Source organism: Scyliorhinus canicula, chromosome 10 (assembly GCF_902713615.1).
Source record: "Scyliorhinus canicula chromosome 10, sScyCan1.1, whole genome shotgun sequence".
Classification (NCBI taxonomy): Eukaryota; Metazoa; Chordata; class Chondrichthyes; order Carcharhiniformes; family Scyliorhinidae; genus Scyliorhinus; species Scyliorhinus canicula.
This window is the reverse complement of record NC_052155.1, coordinates 189,382,961-189,403,283: the sequence shown is the minus strand read 5'-3', so window position 1 is coordinate 189,403,283 and position 20,323 is coordinate 189,382,961. Positions and strand designations below refer to the sequence as shown.

Here is a 20,323-nt window from a genome sequence, read left to right as displayed (position 1 = left end):
ATAGCCTCGATTAAGGAGGTGGTTGACCGGATGGAGGAGAAAATGACGACCCAGGGACAGGAGTTTCTAAAGTTGCAGGAGCTGGCGACTGAATGAGAGGAGGAGTCCACTGAAATGGCTTTGGAAATTGGCATACTACAGGAGAGCCAGAAACGACTGCTAGATAAAGTAGAAGACTTGGAGAACCGGTCTCGCAGGCGAAATATCCAAATTGTTGGGCTGCCAGAGGGGAAGGAGGGGTCAGATGCGGGAGCGTATGTGGGGATGATGTTGCAGGAGATGGTCTGAGCCAATGTGTTTGACAAGCCGCTGGAGGTGGACCCGGTGCACAGGCTGCTCGTACGTAAGCCCCAGGGTCGTGAGCCCCCGAGGGCCATGGTGCTGAGGTTACAGCGATTCCTCGACATGGAGCATATCATGAAGTGGGCCAGGCAGACAAAACTGTACACCTGGGAAGAATCAGAGATCCGGGATTACCAAGACTGGGGACCAGAACTCACAAAGAGGAGAGCAAGTTTCAACAAAGTTAAGGCGGCCCTGTTTGAGAAAGACATTAAATTCGGACTGTTATACCCGGCGCGTCTTTGGGTGATATGCGAGAACCGGGAGTTGCAGTTCAATTCCCCGGAAGAGGTGGTTACTTTCATGAAAGACAATAATCTGGCTTACAGACTCTTAAATTCTAACTGTGGTGGGCTGAGTTTGAGATGGAGTGGCGGGGAGGAGATAAAAATGGTTCTGTGTTCTGCTTTATCTTGTTTAAAATTTCTGACTTTTAATTCTGTGAGCTAAGTTGCGATGTTCGGGAAGGAAAGGGTTTCGGTGTTTAATTTTTAAAAAAAACGTTTTTCTCTTTTCTTTTCTCTCGTCTTGTGTAATTTGATTTTGATTTATTCTCTGTAACAAAGATGGTTGATTCTTGCATATATAATTTTGATTAAGCTGCTTGAAGCATCTTCTATTGTGTTTGATTCTCTTTGAAGGTGATGTGACTGATAAGAATCGGTCAAAGGGGGAGGGGTAGAACCTGGCAATCTGGTGTAACGACTTTTAAACTCAAACTGTGGTGGTCTGAGTTTGGGGGAAGGGTAACCAGACTGGTTACATAGAAAGTTTGTGGACTGAACGGGCCGGTTAAGAGAGCTTGTGACTTCGCACACCTGAGACAGTTAAAAGCGGACGTGGCTATGTTACAGGAGACGTACTTGAAGCTGGGAGACCAAATTAGATTAAAGAAGGGATGGGTCGGGCAAGTGTTTCATTCAGGACTGGACTTTAAAACAAGGGGGTTGGCTATCCTGATTAATAAAAGGGTGACATTTGAGGTGGGGAGGATAGAGGTAGACCCGGGAGGCAGATTTATTATGGTTAGTGGGAAGCTAGAGGGAATGGCAGTGGTGCTGGTGAATATATATGCCCCAAACTGGGGTGATGTCGTGTTTATCAGGAAGGTGCTGGCGAAGATCCCAGACCTTGACTTGCACTGTCTGTACATGGGGGGAGAGATTATAATACGGTCCTGGACCCGAGGTTAGACCGGCCGAGTGCTAGGTCGGGGAAGCTATCAGCAATGGCAAAGAAACTGCGGGGGTTCATGGAGCGCATGGGAGGGGTGGATCCGTGGAGATTTGAGAGACTAAGGAGCAGGGAATATTCATTCTACTCCCATGTACGTAAGGCGTATTCCAGGATAGATTTCCTAGTGCTAGATAAAACTGTTGGCAGGGGTTGAGGACATGGAGTACTCAGCAATTGTGGTCTCAGATCATGCACCACACTGGATAGATCTACGGGCAGACACGGGAATATCCCAGCGCCCACAGTGGAGACTAGATACAGGGCTGTTAGCGGATGAGGAGATCTGTGAGCAAGTGAGAGAGGCCATTCAGGGGGGGGGGGGGGGGGGACATTAAGATCAATGACACGGGAGAGACTGCAGCTGGGGTGGTCTGGGAGGCACTGAAAGCGGTTATTAGAGGGGAATGTATTTTGATTCGAGCCCACAGGGATAAAACTGAGCGGTCGAAGCTGGACAGGTTGGTAGGAGAAATTTTACAGGTGGGCAGGAGATATTCAGAGTCTCCAAATGAGGAGCTCCTGAAGGAGCATCAGACACTTCAAATGGAGTGTGGCCTCATTTCCACAGGAAAGGTGGAGGGTCAGCTGCGGAGGGTAAAAGGGGCAATATATGAACATGGGGAGAAAGCTAGCAGGCTGCTGGCACATCAGCTGAGAAAACAGGAGGCAGAGAAATTGGGAAATTAAAGGATTTGAGCGGGAAGACATGACGCACCCGGGGGCGGTGAATTAAGTGTTCCGGGAATTTTATAGCCACCTATGCGAGTCGGAACCCCAGGGTGGGGAGGAGGGCATGAATCAATTCCTGGGAAGGCGAGAGTTCCCAAAGGTAAATGAGGAGCTGGTGGAGGCCCTGGGGGGCCCGTTTGGGCTTGGGGAGGTGATAGATGGACTGGGGGGCAGTGTAATCGGGTAAAGCCCGGGACCTGATGGATTCCCAGTGGAATTTTATAAGAAGTTCTCTGTGTTACTGGGGCCTCTCCTGGTTAAGGCTTTCAACAAGTCCAAGGAGCTGGGAGTACTCCCCTCAACGTTATCACAGGCATCAATTTCTCTCATCCTGAAGCGGGACAAGGATCCGGAGAGCTGTGGATCGTACAAGCCAATCTCCCTCTTGAATGTAGATGCCAAATTATTGGCAAAGGTCCTGGCCACTCTAATAGAGGATTGTATACCGGAGATAATTGGGGAGGATCAGACGGGATTTGTAAAGGGCAGGCACCTGACATCCAATATGAAACAGCGGAGGGGGGTGAGGCTGAGGTGGTAGTTGCCATGGACCCGGAGAAGGCTTTCGACCGAGTGGAGTGGGAGTACCTATGGGATAGTTTAGGCAGGTTTGGGTTTGGGCAGGGATTTGTGGAGTGGGTCCGGCAACTGTACCAGGCCCCAGTGGCAAATGTAAGAACTAACCGAGTTCGGTCAGAATACTTTAGTCTTTGTCGGGGGACAAGGCAGGGATGCCCGCTCTCCCCATTACTGTTTGCCATGGCCATAGAACCCTCAGCAATGGCTCTAAGGGCAGTGAATACCTGGAGGGGTATAGTGAGAGGGGGGGGTGGAGCACTGGGTCTCTCTCTGCGGACGATTTGTTGCTTTATATCACGGACCTGGTGGGGGGGATGACGAAATCATGGAGGTATTAGGAGAATTTGGCGGATTTCAGGCTATAAGTTAATTATAGGAAAGAGCGAGATGTCCGTGATTCAGGCACGGGGGCAGGACAGGAGGCTGAAGGAGCTACCTTTTAAAGTGGTTGGGAAGAGTTTTAGGTATCTGGGGATTCAAGTGGACAAGGATGGGGGCAGCTTCGCAAGTTAAATTTGGGCAAAGCAGTGGATCAAATGAGAAGGGATTTTTGTAGATGGGACATGCTCCCACTGACGCTGGCGGGGAGGGTTCAGACGGTGAAGACGACTGTGCTTCCGAGGCTGCTTTTCTTGTTTCAGTGTCTCCTGATTTTTGTCCCAAAGGCCTTTTTCAGAAGTATGAATGCTGCAATATTGAGGTTTATATGGGCGGGTAAAACCCTGAGAGTGAAGAGGACAGTACTGGAACGGGCCCGCGGGGAAGGGGGATTGGCTCTCCCGAGTTTTATTAACTATTACTGGACTGCCAACATATCGATGGTCAGGAAGTGGGTAATGGGGGAGGGGTCGGTCTGGGAGCGGATGGAGGCAGCATCCTGCAAAGGTACGAGTCCGGAGGCTTTACTGACGGAGCCCCTGCCGTTCTCGCCGGCTCAGTACTCCGCAAGTCCTGTGATGGTGGCAACCCCGAGGGTGTGGGGGCAACGGAGGCAGCATATGAGACGGGGAGGGGGGGGCGACAGTGTGGTCACCGATCTGTGACAATCACCGGTTTGTCCCGGGGGGGGCTGGATGGGGGCTTTAAAGTATGGCAGCAGGCAGGGATTAAAAAGTTTGGGGAACTATTCATCTAGATGGGCTTCCCGACCTTGGAGACATTCGAGGAGGAGTTTGACTTGCCGGGAGGGAACGGGTTTCGGTACCTTCAAGTGCGGGACTTTGTACGGAGACAGGTCCCAAGCTTTCCTCGCCACCCCCTGAGGGGACTACAGAATAAAGTGCTGTCAAAAACAGGGGTTGGAGGTGGGAATGTTTCAGACATATACAGGGAATTGTTAGAGTGGTGTTAGAGAGGTGAAGAGGAGCTGGAAACTGAACTCTGGGGAAAAAACCTTGAAAAGGGTAAATGCATCCTCGTCCTGTGCTAGACTCAGCTTGATTCAGTTCAAGGTTGTCCACAGGGTCCGCATGATGGTAGCCCGGATGAGTGGGTTGTTCCAGGAGATAGAGGACAGACGTGTGCGGTGTGGGGGTAGCCCGGCCAACCATGTTCATATGTTTTGGGCATGTCTGAAACGGAGGGAATTCTGGTAGGGATTTGCAGATGTTATGTCGGAAGTCCTGGAAGATAGGGTAACTCCGAGTCTAGAATTAGCAATATTTGGGGTTTCGGAAAAGGCGGGGGGGGGGGGGGTGCCGATATTCTGGCCTTCTCCCTGGTGGCCGACTGATCTTGCTGAGATGGAGGGACTCGGAGCCCCCGGAATCAGGAGTGTGGGTCAGCGATATGGTAGAGTTTCTCAGTCTGGAGAAAATCAAATTCGCTCTAAGAGGATAAATATACAGGTCTGCCCGGAGTTGGCAGCCGTTCATCGATTTCTTTAACGAAAACTGAACGTCAGCAGTAAGGGGGGAAGGGAAAATGGGGGGGGAAGAAAATAGGAGGCATGGTAATGTTAAATAAGGACAGGGAATTTAGTATACAGGTAATTAGGGATAGGACGGGAGAAGTGGGGTAGATGGTCTATTGTTTGATGTTATTTTAAGGGGTATTTTGTGCGTCGACCCGCGCGGTTGTTTTAGAAATGTCAATATGTCAAATTGTGAAAATTACAAATGCTTCAATATAATATTTTCTAAAACAAAAACATTTGCTGCTCACAGTTTAATTGCAAAAAATATGTAGGCATTCAGTCTCATATAATCTGTGTGACTTTAGTGGCATTTATCGCCCCTGTCTGACTTATCAGATCCATGTAGCTGCGATAATGCATCTAAAAAAGTGAGTTGAAATCACTTGGTTTAAATGTCTGTGTTTCAGAGATGGTTCAGACTGTGGCCGATGATCCATTAAGTGGCCCACAATCTCTGATTATCTGCCCTTTGAAGCACGGCTCATAATCCGTGGTATGATGGCCCCTACTGCATTGTTCTTGTCTTTTTAGAAGGGGCTGCTATTTAGGATAATGGTTCTTGGGAGCACAAACGTTATTTTTGTTCTGGATTCTCGTTCTTTAAATTAATTTTAGTAACTTTTGTGTTGTCTTTAGTAAAGTATGTTGCATGCAAGTTGTTGCATATTTGTCAATGTTTATAGGTAGCTTGTCGATCTACATGGTCCATTGCCATTGATGAGACATTGGATATTCCTGTGGTAGAATACCTTGGTTTTTTATCTTGCTGATTATAAACTTCACCCCCAATATAATCGAAATCTAAAGGCATGCGTTCTGTCTCCATGTCTGAGTTAACATGCATTATTTATGAGGTTTTTTTTGAGGATGAGCTAATATGATAGGTTGGTATTGAAAGGAAAGGGCAGAAGTACAATTTGACTTGCAGGGTGTGAATCTGATGAAGCTTCACCATTTTGTTGGTCTGAACAGAATGGATTGAAATAGCGGCCAAACCATATCAGATGTTTCATTTCATAGGAATGGGTCTGTTTGTGTGGGAATGAAATGTTCAGTATTACAATATTTGGCAAAACTGGAAATTTTTCTTGTATTTTTTAATTTATGACCGCATTTGTCTCCGGCTGTTCAGCAATTGTAGCTGGTCTCCTTAAATTGTACAATCCCCATATAGTTATCAGCAATATAGTTTAGCATATACCACTTTAATAACTGCCTTTTTAATCTGGCCAGTGGTTCTGAAATAGATATGATTTGACTTTTTAAAAAACCTGCTTTGTCCTGTTAAACATTGGGCTCTTAAATTTGTAGCCAGTCCTTTTCTCGGGCCATGACTAATTCTGGAAGCGCCATTTTAAAGGTCTGTTCTTTATTCCCTGTGAAGGTACTTGCTGAATAAATCCTTCCATTAGTAGTTCTCTCTCAATGACATTGCATTGGAAGGCCCAGAGAATGACCCATGTTCATGGTGTGTGACTTTGAAGATCATTGTAGTCCCACTAGTGGCTTCTTGGTGGGAAAAACAAGAGACGGGAAATACTGTCAAAGTAACATAAAACGTTGCTGCATATAGTGAATATCATTCCTGGTGGCCTGTGGAGGGAGAAGAGTTTTGATCTAATGACCGTTTTAACTGCGGTGGTGAAGATTTTAGCAGAGGTGAGCAGAGATCACTTCTCTCTCTCCTGCCCCCTCCCCCAGTTCCATATGATTTTTTGACTTGACTATTACCGACCATTGTAATCAAATGAAGAAAGGCAGATGGGTGTTTTGTGTATCCATGGAGCCAATGTGACGCACGTGATCGCACTTGGATGAAGTGGGAGCAATACACTGACTTACTTGTGGGATATGTAGGATGATGTAAGGAAACTTGAGAACAAGGAAAAGTACAGCACAGAAACAGGCCCTTCGACCCTCCAAGCCTGCGTCGACCATGCTGCCCGGCCCATAAGGTGAGAATAACTAGCAAAGCATCTGATTTTGTCCAGTTTAATTCCAAATTGTGTTTACTTGGGCCATTATTTGAATCAGCTGTAGTTTAAATTGAACGATGTAAGTAAAACAGCATGTGGAGTGATGTATTTGGAAAAAAGGTATTTGATTTAAATAATTAACTTTGGATTCCTACTATCCAATACAATTGGTTAGTAAATTCGATGTGAAGCGTGTGTGTGAGTAACACAGGGTGTGAGCACTACTGAGGAATTCCTGTAAATATTAATGATGCCAGGGAGATGTTTATCTTTGCATTCAGTCAACACAACCCAGAGCAGGATGGGTGGTGCTCCTGAGAGTAGTGCAAGAATTTTACTGAATGAAACAGATTTTGCTTGAGCAATTTTGAGCAGGATCTCGCAGTCAACTGACTTAAAATGAAAGCAGCAACAAACGATATTCAAGTTTATGAATGAAATGGCTGCTTGCCTTGAAACGTGGTGCAAATCACTGACTGCCTAAATCACAGGAACCATTGTGTACTTTGTACATATCTGAACTTTGACTAGATGTGTACAGATACCTTATGCCCATGGGAAGAAGTGCTGACTATATGATCCCTCACTGCTATTTCCTGAACTCCTCTATCATAGATACAAGTCTTTGATCAATTCCATTCAATAAATAATTTGTGCACGAGACAGGAAAAGCTGTGGGGTCTTGAAAATATCCTGGCTGTAATGTGTTAGATTTGTGCTCCAGATATAGCTCATCTAGTAAAGCTGCAACAGTGGGATCTGCATAAAAGAGCAGAAGTTTGCCCACAAAAGGCAGGGCAATTCCAATCTGTCCCTTAGGCCTACTCTAATCTGCAGTAAATACTGTTACGGGGATATGGTAGTTAGCCATAATCAACCATAGACCAGAGGCATCTCTCACCTTTAGAGAGACATAATCGATTGTGTATAACTTGAGGGGCATCAGTCCCAAAGCGTGGGGTGAGGTAAGGAGGCAGGCCTTCATGGTGGCATGGGCATTGAACCCACATCATTGGAGTTACCCTGCATCACACTCTAGCCGTATCAGTGAATCAACACTCCGAAACAATGAAGGTGTCATGACCAGTCTTCCAAAGTGGCTGATTAATCACCAGAAACCTACTCCCCAGATTGGATTTTGGGGAGACGGTGGCATCGTGGTAATGCAATTGGATTAGTAACCCAGAGGCCCAGGTAAATGTCCTGGAGAAGTGGGTTCAAATCCGAACATAGCAGCTGTTGGAATTTGAATTCAATAAATACACTGGAATGGAAAGCAAACCTCAGCAATGGTGACCGTGAATATATTGATTATTGGTTAAAAACCCATCTGGTTCACTAATGTCCTTTTAGGGAAGGAAATCTGCCGCTCTTACCTGGTCTGGTCTACAAGACCCATAGCAGTGTGGTTGACTCTTCATTGCTCTCTGAAATGGGCCAGCAAGCCACTTGGGCCATAGACAGTTGCGAATGGGCAACAATTGCTGTCTTTGTTAGTGACACCCACATGCCATTAAAGAATAAACAAAACATTACAAAAAAATTGCAAGAGCTACTGGTTTCCACACCTTGGTCTAAACATGGGCATGAGTTGAATTCCTTTTTTTGTTATAAATCTAGAGTGCCCAATTCATTTTTTCCAATTAAGGGGCAATTTAGCGTGGCCAATCCACCAACCTTACACAGCTTTGGGTTGTGGGGGGTGAAACCCACACAAACACGGAGAATGTGCGAACTCCACACGGACAGTGACCCGGGACCAGGATAGAACCTAGGACCTCGGCACCATGAGGCAGCAGGCTAACCACTGCGCTACCGTGCTGCCCTGTGAGTTGAATTCCTGACAAGAGGAGAGACTGACTACCCTCAATCAAGCTTGAGACAGCAAATATGACTCGGTGGCATCAAGGAGTCCGAGCACAATTGAAACCGTTGGAATCAAGCAAATTCTCTGGTTGGTTGGAAACATGTTTAGCAGAAAGGAAGATGATTGTGGTTGTTTAGTGGGGTAGGTACACGAGCACAAGAGATAGGAGTTAACCATATGGCGTGCCATTCAAGGGCCGATCTGGGGCTTCAACTCTACTTTCTTGCCCAAGTCCCATAATCCTTAATTCTTTGAAACACCAATACCTTATAAGATCATAAGAACTAGGAGCAGGAGTAGGCCATCTGGCCCCTCGAGCCTGCTCCGCCATTCAATGAGATCATGGCTGATCTTTTGTGGACTCAGCTCCACTTTCCAGCCTGAACACCATAACCCTTAATCCCTTTATTCTTCAAAAAACTATCTATCTTTATCTTGAAAACATTTAATGAAGGAGCCTCAACTGCTTCACTAGGCAAGGAATTCCATAGATTCACAACCCTTTGGGTGAAGAAGTTGCTCCTAAACTCAGTCGTAAATCTACTTCCCCTTATTTTGAGGCTATGCCCCCTAGTTCTGCTGTCACCCGCCAGTGGAAACAACCTGCCCGCATCTATCCTATCTATTCCCTTCATAATTTTATATGTTTCTATAAGATCCCCCCCCCCCTCATCCTTCTAAATTCCAAAGAGTACAGTCCCAGTCTACTCAACCTTTCCTCGTAATCCAACCCCTTCAGCTCTGGGATTAACCTAGTGAATCTCCTCTGCACACCCTCCAGTGCCAGTACGTCCTTTCTCAAGTAAGGAGACCAAAACTGAACATAATACTCCAGGTGTGGCCTCACTAACACCTTATACAATTGCAGCATAACCTCCCTAGCCTTAAACTCCATCCCTCTAGCAATGAAGGACAAAACTCCATTTGCCGCCTTAATCACCTGTTGCACCTGTAAACCAACTTTTTGCAACTCGTGCACGAGGACACCCAGGTGTCTCTGCACAGCAGCATGTTTTAATATTTTATACTTAAATAATAATCCCTTTTGTTATTCCTCCTAAAATTGATAACCTCCCATTTCTCAACACTATTATTCCATCTGCCACACCCTAGCCCCTTCACTTGAACTATTCAAATCCCTCTGCAGACTTCCAGTATCCTCTGCACTTTTTGCTTTACCACTCATCTTAGTGTCATCTGCAAACTTGGGCACATTGCCCTTTGTCCCCAACTCCAAATCATCTATGTAAATTGTGAACAATTGTGGGCCCAACACTCATCCCTGAGGGACACCACTAGCTACTGATTGCCAACCAGAGAAACACCCATTAATCCTCACTTTGTGTCTGCCACTGTGAAGACCGACCCAAAAAACCTGTTCAGTTCCTCAGCCATTTCCTCATCTCCCATTATTAAAACTCCCTTCTCGTCCTCTAAACGACCAATATTTTACCGTAGCTACTCTTTTTGTTTTATATATTTGTAGAAACTTATACTGTTTGTTTTTATATTCTGAGCAAGTTTACTCTCAATCTATCTTACTCTTCTTTATAGCTTTGTTAATAGCTTTCTGTTGCCCCTAAAGATTTCCCAATCCTCTAGTCTCCCACTGTTCTTTGCCAGTTTGTCTGCTTTTTCCTTCAGTTTGCTGCTACTCCCTTATTTCCTTCGATATCGACAGTCTATTTTCCCTCTTTCTACCGTCCATTTTGTTGATATAAACTATTGCTGAGCACTGTGAAAAACTGGTTGGAAGTTTGTCAACTGTTTCGCCATAAAGTCTTTGCTCCCAGTCTACCTTAGCCAGCTCTTCTCTCATCACATTGTAATCCCCTTTGTTTAAGCACAAAACACTAGTTTGATTTTCTCACCCTCCATCTGTATTTTAAATTCCACCATATTGTGATCACTCCTTCCGAGAGGATCCCTAACTATGCGATCATGAATCAATCCTGTCTCATTACACAGGGCCAGATCTAGGATCGCGTGTTCCCTCGTAGGTTCCATTACACTCATGGATACATTCATTATCATGGCCTTAAATGTGTTCAGTGATAAATCAGCCACAACCCTTTGAAGTAATTTCTCCTTGTCTCGGTATAAATGATCGACCCCTTTCCTGAGATTGTGCCCTTGCGTTTTAGATTCCCTGACCAGTGGAAACGATCTCTTCGCCATTCAATCCCCTTCAGAATCTTGTACATTTTCGATGGGCCGAATTGCCTCCTCCTGCACTGTCGGGATTCTATGATTTTAATGAGTTCACCCCTCATTCTTATAAACTCCAGATAAAATAGACCCAATTTTCTCAGCCTTTCTCTAAAGGATGAACCCTATGTTCCAGAGACCAATTTAGTGAAGCTTTGGTGTACAACTTCCAATACGAATATATTCTTTCTTAAATCTGAAGTCCAAATATGGTGTCTCAAAAGCCCTGTACAACTGTAGCAAGACATCTTTATTATTGTACTCCAAACCCTTTGCAATAAAGGCCAACATGCCATTTACCTTCCTAATTTCTTGCTGTACCTGCATGCCAGCTGCTTTCGTTTCTTATGCAAACATACCCAAGTCTCTTTGAACATCAGTGCTTATACGTTGCTCACCCCTCAAAATATATTCAGCGTTTCTAATCTTTTGACCAAAGTGAATAACTTCACACATCCTTTCATTATACTCCACCTGCCATCTTGTTGCCCACTCACTTAACCTGTCTGTATCGCTTTGCAGCTCCTTCCAGCCTCCCGTCCAACTTTGCTTAGTATCATCAGCAAATTTAGATAGATAAGTTAAGCTTGTGGAGGGCATCCCATTTCCGAGCCACCTGTGTGCCTAGATACTGACAGCTCTTCTCCACCATCTTAAGCGGAAGCTCTCCCAGTCTCTTTGGGGCAGCACGGTAGCATGGTGGTTAGCGTAAATGTTTCACAGCTCCAGGGTCCCAGGTTCGGTTCCCGGCTGGGTCACTGTCTGTGCGGAGTCTGCACGTCCTCCCCGTGTGTGCGTGGGTTTCCTCCGGGTGCTCCGGTTTCCTCCCACAGTCCAAAGATGTGCGGGTTAGGTGGATTGGCCATGCTAAATTGCCCGTAGTGTCCTAAAAAGTAAGGTTAAGGGGGGGTTGTTTGGGTTACGGGTATAGGGTGGATACGTGGGTTTGAGTAGGGTGATCATTGCTTGGCACAACATCGAGGGCCGAAGGGCCTGTTCTGTGCTGTACTGTTCTATGTTCTATAACTGCTGTTTCATCAAAGTCACTAATATAGATTGTGAGTAGCTGAGGCCCCATCACTGATCCTTGTGGTACTCTTAATATTCACTGCTTGCCAAAAAAAGTCCTAATCATGGCCACTCTGTGCTACCTGCCCGTTAACCTATCCTGTATCTATGCTAATATATCACTCCCAACTTGTGCCCTTTTCTTTCCAATTAACCTTTTGTGTGGCACCTTATTGAATGCCTTTTGGAAATACAGGTATACTACCTCAGCTACTGATTCCCCCCTTTAATAATACTAATAATAATCACTTATTGTCGTGAGTAGGCTTCAATAAAGTTACTGTGAAAATCCCATATCTACTTTTAATCTTTTATCTACTTTACTGATTACATCGTCAAAAGACTCCAGTAAATTTATTAAACGGGATTTCTCCTTAATAAAACCATCCTGACTTGTTCCAGTCATATTTTGCTTTTTAAAAAAAAAAAAAATTTAGATTACCCAATTAACTTCTTCCAATTAAGGGGCAATTTAGCGGGACCAATCCACCTACCCTGCACATCTCTTGGGTTGTGGGGGCGAAACCCACTGTTATGGGCCAGGGTTTAGAGAACCCCAAAGTGTATCATGGAGTTCACCTGACCCATAACTTTAATAGATTGTGGTATGTGGAGCACACGGCCCACTTTACAGGTGTGGTACAGCAGAAATGGAAAGTATTTTTGAAAGCAAAACAATGTTTATTCTATGAACTCAAGTTAACCTTTTTAAACTTACAGTGCACATCTCAGCAACCATTAATTCAAATACAACCCCCAAAGGCTACAACACTAAGTAATGCTTACGCTGTCGTTTTAACATCCAGAAGACTTACAAAAAACATAACCTTTAACAGAAGCACATCAGGTTAAAGTCACTACTGAGATCATTTATAATTCTGAATTCACCAAATGATCAAGAGATAGTCTTTTCATGGCAGAGAGAACAGCAGTATTGCTGCTTTGTCTGACTTTAGCTCCAACACTGAAAATGAAACCAAAAAGACACACACCCAAGCTTTTCTCAAAGTGAAACTAAAAAGCAGAACCAGAGCTCAGCTCCACCCACGCTGACATCAGTGCAGTAACATGAGCATTCAAAAATTTCTTAAAGTGACAGTCTCATGACACTGCGGGGACACAGGGAAAATATGCAAACTCCACAAGGACAGTGACCCAGAGCCGGGATCGAATCTGGGACCTTGGCGCCGTGAGGCAGCAGCGCTAACTACTGTGTCACCGTTAATTTGCTTTACTGAGTGCATTATTAACACTTCCTTAACAATTCCAGCATTTTCCCTACAGCTGATGTTTTCCCAACTGGCCTGTAATTCCCATTTTATTTTCTCTCTCTCTCCTTTCTTGAAAAGCAGAGCAATATTTGCCAACTTTCAATCTGATGGGATTGTTCCCGAATCCAAGGAATTCTGGAAAATCGCAGCCAGTACATCCACCACCTCCTGCAACTATCTCCTCTTAAACTCGCGGGTTTAGGTCATCAGGCACCAGTGACTTGTCAGATTTTAGTCCCTCAAGTTTCTCCAATACCTTTTCTCTGATAACAATTTCCCTTATTTCTTCACATTTTAGCTCCTCTGTTACCATCCTGTGTCTGTTACGGAACTTGTGTCTTCCACATTGTTCAGTGCCACTGCCATTTCCTCATTCCACATATCATTTCTGCTGTCTCTGATTCTAACAGCTACTTTCTTCCCTTTTCTCTACTCATTGAAACTCTTGCAATCTGTTTTAAATTACTGGCTAGTTTATTTTCAGTATTGTTTCCCTTTTTATCAAGTTTTTGGTTGCCCGTTGCTGGTTGCTACAGCACTTGTAATCCTCAGCTTGTTTCTGTGTTTTGCAAGCCTTGTTTTTAAACCTAATGCTATTCCTAGCTTCTTCAGCGAGCCACGGATGGGTCTTTCATGCTGAGTTTTTTTCAATGCGATATGTATTTGTAGGACATTTTGAATAGCGTCTTTAAAATGTTTTCCACTGTTGATTTACCCCCCATGCCTTTTAGTCTACTTCTTTGCAATTGGATTATGTCACTTTCAGACTTAACATGGAATTTATTGTTATTATGATCACTATTTCCCAGTGGATCTTGTATTACAATGTTACGAATTAGCCCTGCTTGTTATACAATACCAGATCTCAGACAGCTTTATCCCTCGTCAGTTCCACAATGTATTGCATCAGGAAACTCTCAAAAACTTTACACAAGTTTTCATCTAGACTACCCTGCCTATTTGATTGTCCCAGTCAAAATCCCCCACAATTGTTACATTGCCTTTGTTATGAACGCAATCATTTCTTAATGCTCTGCTCAATGATGTTAAGACACCTATAAACTACTCCTACCAGTGTTTCCTGACACTTGCTATTTCTAATTTCTGCACATACTGCTTCTGATTCATGAGCCTTTGGCCGATCTTTTCTCACTCGTGTCCTTATGTCATCCCTTAGTGTCAGAGCTAACCCTCCTTTGCTTGTCTTTCCAAAATATTGTGTACCCTAAATGAATCTGATCCAGATAAGTTAGAATCTAAGGTTGGCAGGCAATACTTTAACTAAACAATGGGCTATCTTTAAAGTAAGAGTTTGGGCACAGTCGAGCTATATTCCCATGAAGAGCAATGGTAAGATAAACAAATTCAGAGCTTACTGAATGTCATAGAGATTAATATGAAAAGTGTGCTAATGGCAAACGGTAGGTGGATATTGCAACCAAATACCCGCTCAATATGGAAGGTTTAGAACTGAAAAACCAAATAAGAGAAGCAAAGTTGACAGTCTGAGAATCGACTGGCAACAAACCAATAAGGGAATCCCCAAGTCTTCTAGAGGCAAATATGTGGTAAAAAGAGTGTGGTCAATTTGAGACCAAAATGTGGATTTACACAAGGCGATAGAAGGCATAGCTGAGATATTAAATGCATACTTTGCACCTGTCTTTACAAAGGAGGGAAATGCTACGTGGGTCATGATGGTAAAGGTGGTAGTTCAGACACTTGAATGGTTTAAATTAATAAGGAAGAGGTATTGGGTAGACTGTCCGTACTTAACTGTCGATAAGGCACCAGGACCAGATGAGATGCATTCAAGAGTACTGAGGGAAGCGAGAGTGGAAATTGCAGAGGTACTGGCCATAATTTTCCAATTTTCTTTGGACTCTGGTGGTGCCAGATGAGGATATAATTGTGAATGTTACACCCTTGTTCAGAAATGGCCAGAGATGGAGGAAAGTTTTTCTGTTTCCATCTTGCCTGCAACCTCCAGCCTAACACCAGATGGGGTGGGAAAAGGCCCTTAAGTGCTCCCCTGCCTTGGGAACTGATAAAAGTCTGCACATACATGTTTTGCATTTGATATTCTCCTGTTTTGATGAAGTTATATTAGACTCATTCATTCTGTTTCTTTCTCCACAGATGTCTGACCCGAGTATTTCTAGCACTTTGTTTTCATTTCAGATTTCCATATGGCATACCATTTCAGATTCCAATAAAAGTATTTTGCTTTTATCCTGGAGCATAATCTTGGTGAGGCGGGGTGAAGCTTCTAGAAACGATAATTTTGGGCAAAATCAGGAAGGACTAAGATAATTTTGGCTAATTAAGGGAAGTGAACAAGGATTTGTTGAGGCTCTTGAGACAAATAGTGTTTACGATAGCACAGTGGTTAGCACTGTTGATTTACAGCTCCAGGGTCCCGGGTTCGATTCCTGGCTTGGGTCACTGTCTGAAGAGAAGCAAAGTTGACAGTCTGAGATTCGACCTTAGAACTGATTATGGAAAGACTGTTTAATGCACTCTGTAAATAGCTGCTGATAATAAATCATTATTTCCTAAGTTAATTGGTGGAGTTAGTTTTAGAAATTATTGCACTCTGCCTCAAAAATGTCACCTTGCCTGTATCACTCGTTATTGGGAAAAGGGTTCCAAATATTCACAACATTCAGAGAAAAGACAATCCTCCCATCTCCAACTTAAACGGGAGACTAATACCTGGAGATCCTAATATCAGTAAGATATTTGAAGTGGCAAGTACTAAATGTCAGTCAGTGACCATCTTCAACAAGGAACATCCATAACCACCTCCCCAGGAAGTTCAATGATAATACCATTAGTCAACCTCCGTTGACCAAAAACTGAACAAGAGCAGTCACACACATACTTGTTATCAAAATGGGTCAAGAAGCTGGATATTTTGTGGTAACTCTTCTCTTGGCTCATCTGTGCATTCCATCACCATTGACGCACAGTCATGAGTGTAATTGAATATTCCCACTTGTGATCAGTAGAGTTTAACTACACTCTAAGCCAGTGATTTTCAAACCTTTTTTTCCGGGGTCCCATTTTTACCAACCTGCCGAGCTTCGCGACCCACGCCGGTCACTCTTGATCCACCATTTTCTCAAACCTTTAATGCGAGAGGTGAGCCTGTTTGGTCCTCGTGATCTCACTCCAATCAGATTCGCAGGAGGAGAGGGCTATGCACATATCGGGTGCAGGATTCAGCCACTTCCTTTATGCCATCTTCATGAGGATGGAAAATCCAACCTTGCACATGTCGGTCGTTGTGAAGGACAAAAGCAACAAAATTACTCAGCTCCAGATACTTCTCAGAGACACTACTCCAGAATGCTGACAGTTTCGCTGACTTGTGTTGTGCTTTTAATGTGCTGTCAAAGCTGAGGCGCAGAAGTTCAGTCAGCTTCATTTGGAGTCAGGCTTGCCAGTCCATTGACCGTTTCCTTACTAATGCTATTTCCTTCGATGTGTCGTGGCAGTGTGGGGAACATGTGGTAATTTTGGCTTTACACTCGCAATTGCCAAACTTTGAATGACTTTTGGAAAGCTGCAATTTCTTCACAGCTTTCCAAAAGTCATTCAAAGTTTGGCAATCATCATCCTTCCCTTGCAATTTGAGGTTCAGTTCATTTAGAATTGAAAAGATGTCTGCAAGGTAAGGCATAGTTAGCATCCAAGTTTCATCAGCAAACTAATCAGCCAGTGAGGACAATTTCTCGAGGAGGAGAACATGGATTTCGTACATCAGTTTGTAAACTCTGAGTAGCTCCTCATTTGATTGACCATTACAGTAACTCTTCAAGCGGATGAAATCCACCGTCATTGGGATTGACTGGTCACTGTTTCGTTTCAATGCTTTAATTTAGTCTAAAAGGTCAGCAAAAACTTACAGCCACCCTTTAGTACACAGAGGGTGAGAGGTGATGATTTCCCATGGCTTTCATTATATTCCTTAGCAAACGTTCAGTTCTGTCCATAATTAAACCATGAGGAATATATACTCTCTCCAGACCATTTGAGTAAATTGTTTAGGGATGCAGAACAGATCGCGGTCATAGCCTTGTTCATCATCAGTGATCACCACGCAGTCAGCAGCCACCATGCCGCAATTGCACTTTGATCCTGGGTTCAGGTCCCAACACTCCCGGGCCACATGTGCACTGATGAGCGGGCATGCATGTGCAATGCGTCTGCATTTTGTAGCTGGTCACGGCCGCCATTTTTAAAGTCGCTCTCGGCCAGCATTGTTAAATGGTGTTGCGCGTGAATTCCCGCGATTGGGAACACTGCGATGGCTGGCACTGCGACCCTTCCGACACCCGCCCGTGACCCAGCCCCGGGTCGCGACCCCCACTTTGAAAATGCCTGCTCTAAGCTCTCTGCCAACCAGAATAAAAGTAGCAGTTAAATGTTGGTTATCTTAGTTTTACTTTTTGTCACGTTTGCAGTGTTTTTACCATTTTCTACCCGAAAAGTTCTCTATAGGTATTTTAAAATGTGCCGTTGAATTTTCCCCCTTTTAAAGCTAAAATTCAGAAATCAGCAGTTTTGGCATGCACCCGAGACATTCCAATAACTTCACACTGCACCTATTATCTATTTGAACTGTGGTATTGTTAGCAAGCTGGGCAGGAAGATTCTACACACGAGGGGACAATGAGGGGAGTCGACTTTACTTCACATCGGCTGCTTGAGACTTAGAAAAAGGATACCACTACCAAAAAGTCACATTGGGTTTTTAGATGCCTAGCCTATTCTGTCAGCCAGTAAAAATCTGAGAAACAAGGCCTCCTTGGGACACAGAAGAATAACAATGCGCTTAATGTTAGCAATGTTATTTAGTATTATGAGCCGATTGAATGAAGCAACTTTGACCATATCTCTTGCTTTGTATATTTTACCTTCCTGTGGAACAAAGCGGCTGACCAGAATTGGCTTTTTGTGTCACGTGTGAGCGTGGTCTAGTTTGGAGGAACTAAGAAAAACATGAATAGAAATGCGTTACCAGTCCACATCATGAGAGGAGTCTTTTTTTACATCCTGTGGTTGTCTGAACATTTGGTTTGACTCGGGCACAATGAGCTGACTTCCATATAAGTAATAACACTCTTGACTATTTCAGGGAGTGACTGACACAGTGAACCTGGCACGGTATATATGCAAATCTGAATGTTTACACCAAGGTCTTCACTACATTGAGATCTTTATTGTGCCTTTTACTATATAAACATGTATAATTTTGCTATTTTCTTTTTGCAGGTTGAACAGTCAAAGGTATTTGTTAAAGAAGGTGGTGTTCAGTTGCTACTAACGATAGTCGACACACCAGGGTTTGGAGATGCTGTGGATAATAGTAACTGGTAAGGTTCTATAAACGTGAATAGTAAAGAATGAACTTCTGTTTGTATAGAGTTCCTTTCGCTTCTTTTCGAGACGCTTTCACAGCTCGTGAATTACTTTTGAAAGCTAGATATTGTTAGCTAAATCAGCATTTTGTCTTTCAACATGTCACAATTCGCAGTGAGAAAAATGATCAGTTCATTTGGTTTTGATGTTGTTTAATGGTTAAATGTAAGCTAGCATACGAGAAGAATTGAAAACTCATTGAACAGTGCATCCACATGGCAGATTGATGACAACACAGTTTATGACATTAGCTAAAATTTAGTGATCAAGTATTCTCAGTACTGCATTGAAGTGCTAGCCATGGAGTGGGTCTGAACCCATAATCTTTTAGATCAGGCACAGGTGTTAACCTTGAATCAGGGTGCTCACAACTCATTATCTATTGGACCAATGGATCAAATCTGTACCGATGTTTAAAACAAAGGCAATGTTTGCCCTCAAATGTTTGTAAAACTACTTTGCAGAGGAACAGGACAATTCTTCTTGTATCCTGACGAATATTTATCCCTCAAACATCCTGGAAACCGTTTGTCTGGTCATTGTCACATTGCTTTTTAAGAGAGCTTGCTGTGTAAAAATTGGCTGCCACATTTCCTATGTTGCAACAATGACTATCATTCAAAAGTAATACATTGGCTGTAAAGCATGTTGGGCCATCCAGGGGATTTCTCGAGAGTTACAGCACCCATAATTTTGATTCAGTTTGAACCATTGGACAGAATATTGCAATTAGCTGTACTGAGAAAACCATAATAACTTCCGAGTTAGAGCATTGAAAATGGATTTAATGTTATAAAACATCCCAAGGTACTTGACAGGAGTGTTATCAAACAAAATTTGATACTGAGTTGCTTGAGATATTAGGGCAGATGATCAAAACCTAAATCCAAGAGATGGGTTTAAGGATGGTCTTGAAGGAGAAGTTTCGGGAGGGAATTCCAAATCTTAGGGCCATGATAGATGAAGGTATGGTTGCCAGTGCTGGTGAAATGAAAATCAGGGTGCTTCAGAAGCCAGAATTGGAGGATTGTTCTAGGCTCAGAAGGGTGAGGCCATGAAGGAATTTGTAAAGAAAAAAAACCTGGGAATTTTAAAATCAAGGAAAGCATTCACGGTAGCATGGTGGTTAGCATCAATGCTTCACAGCTCCAGGGTCCCAGGTTCGAGTCCCGGCTGGGTCACTGTCTGTGCGGAGTCTGCACGTCCTCCCCGTGTGTGCGTGGGTTTCCTCCGGGTGCTCCGGTTTCCTCCCACAGTCCAAAGATGTGCGGGTTAGGTGGATTGGCCATGCTAAATTGCCCGTAGTGTAAGGTTAATGGGGGGATTGTTGGGTTACGGGTATACGGGTTATGTGGGTTTAAGTGGGGTGATCATTGCTCGGCACAACATTGAGGGCCGAAGGGCCTGTTCTGTGCTGTACTGTTCTATATTCTAATACCGACAAAGATTTCAATAATATGGACAAGGAGGCCATTCAGCCCCTCAAACCTGCTCCGCCATTTAATAAGATCATGGCTGATCTGGTAATAACCTCAAATCTACATCCTGCCCACCCCCAATCACCCCACCTTGCTTTCCAAGAATCTATTCACCTCTGCCTCAAAAATATTCAAAGGCTCTGCTTCCACCGCCTTTTCAGGAAGAGAGTTCCAAAGACTCACGACCCTCAGAGGAAATGTTTTGCCTCTTCTCCGTTTTAAATGCT

At 43.9% G+C, this 20,323-nt stretch overlaps 1 protein-coding gene across 4 annotated transcripts in view; it reads left to right on the top strand.

The window, feature by feature from the left end:
* The window catches only part of LOC119972863 (septin-7), a 224,269-nt gene that overhangs the window by 149,943 nt on the left and 54,003 nt on the right, over positions 1 to 20,323 (top strand). For all 4 annotated transcript variants that reach the window (XM_038810371.1, XM_038810372.1, XM_038810374.1 and 1 more), the window contains one exon: positions 18,472 to 18,572. In XM_038810371.1, coding sequence (XP_038666299.1) covers positions 18,472 to 18,572 — 101 coding nt within the window. The remainder of the gene's footprint in view (positions 1 to 18,471; positions 18,573 to 20,323) is intronic.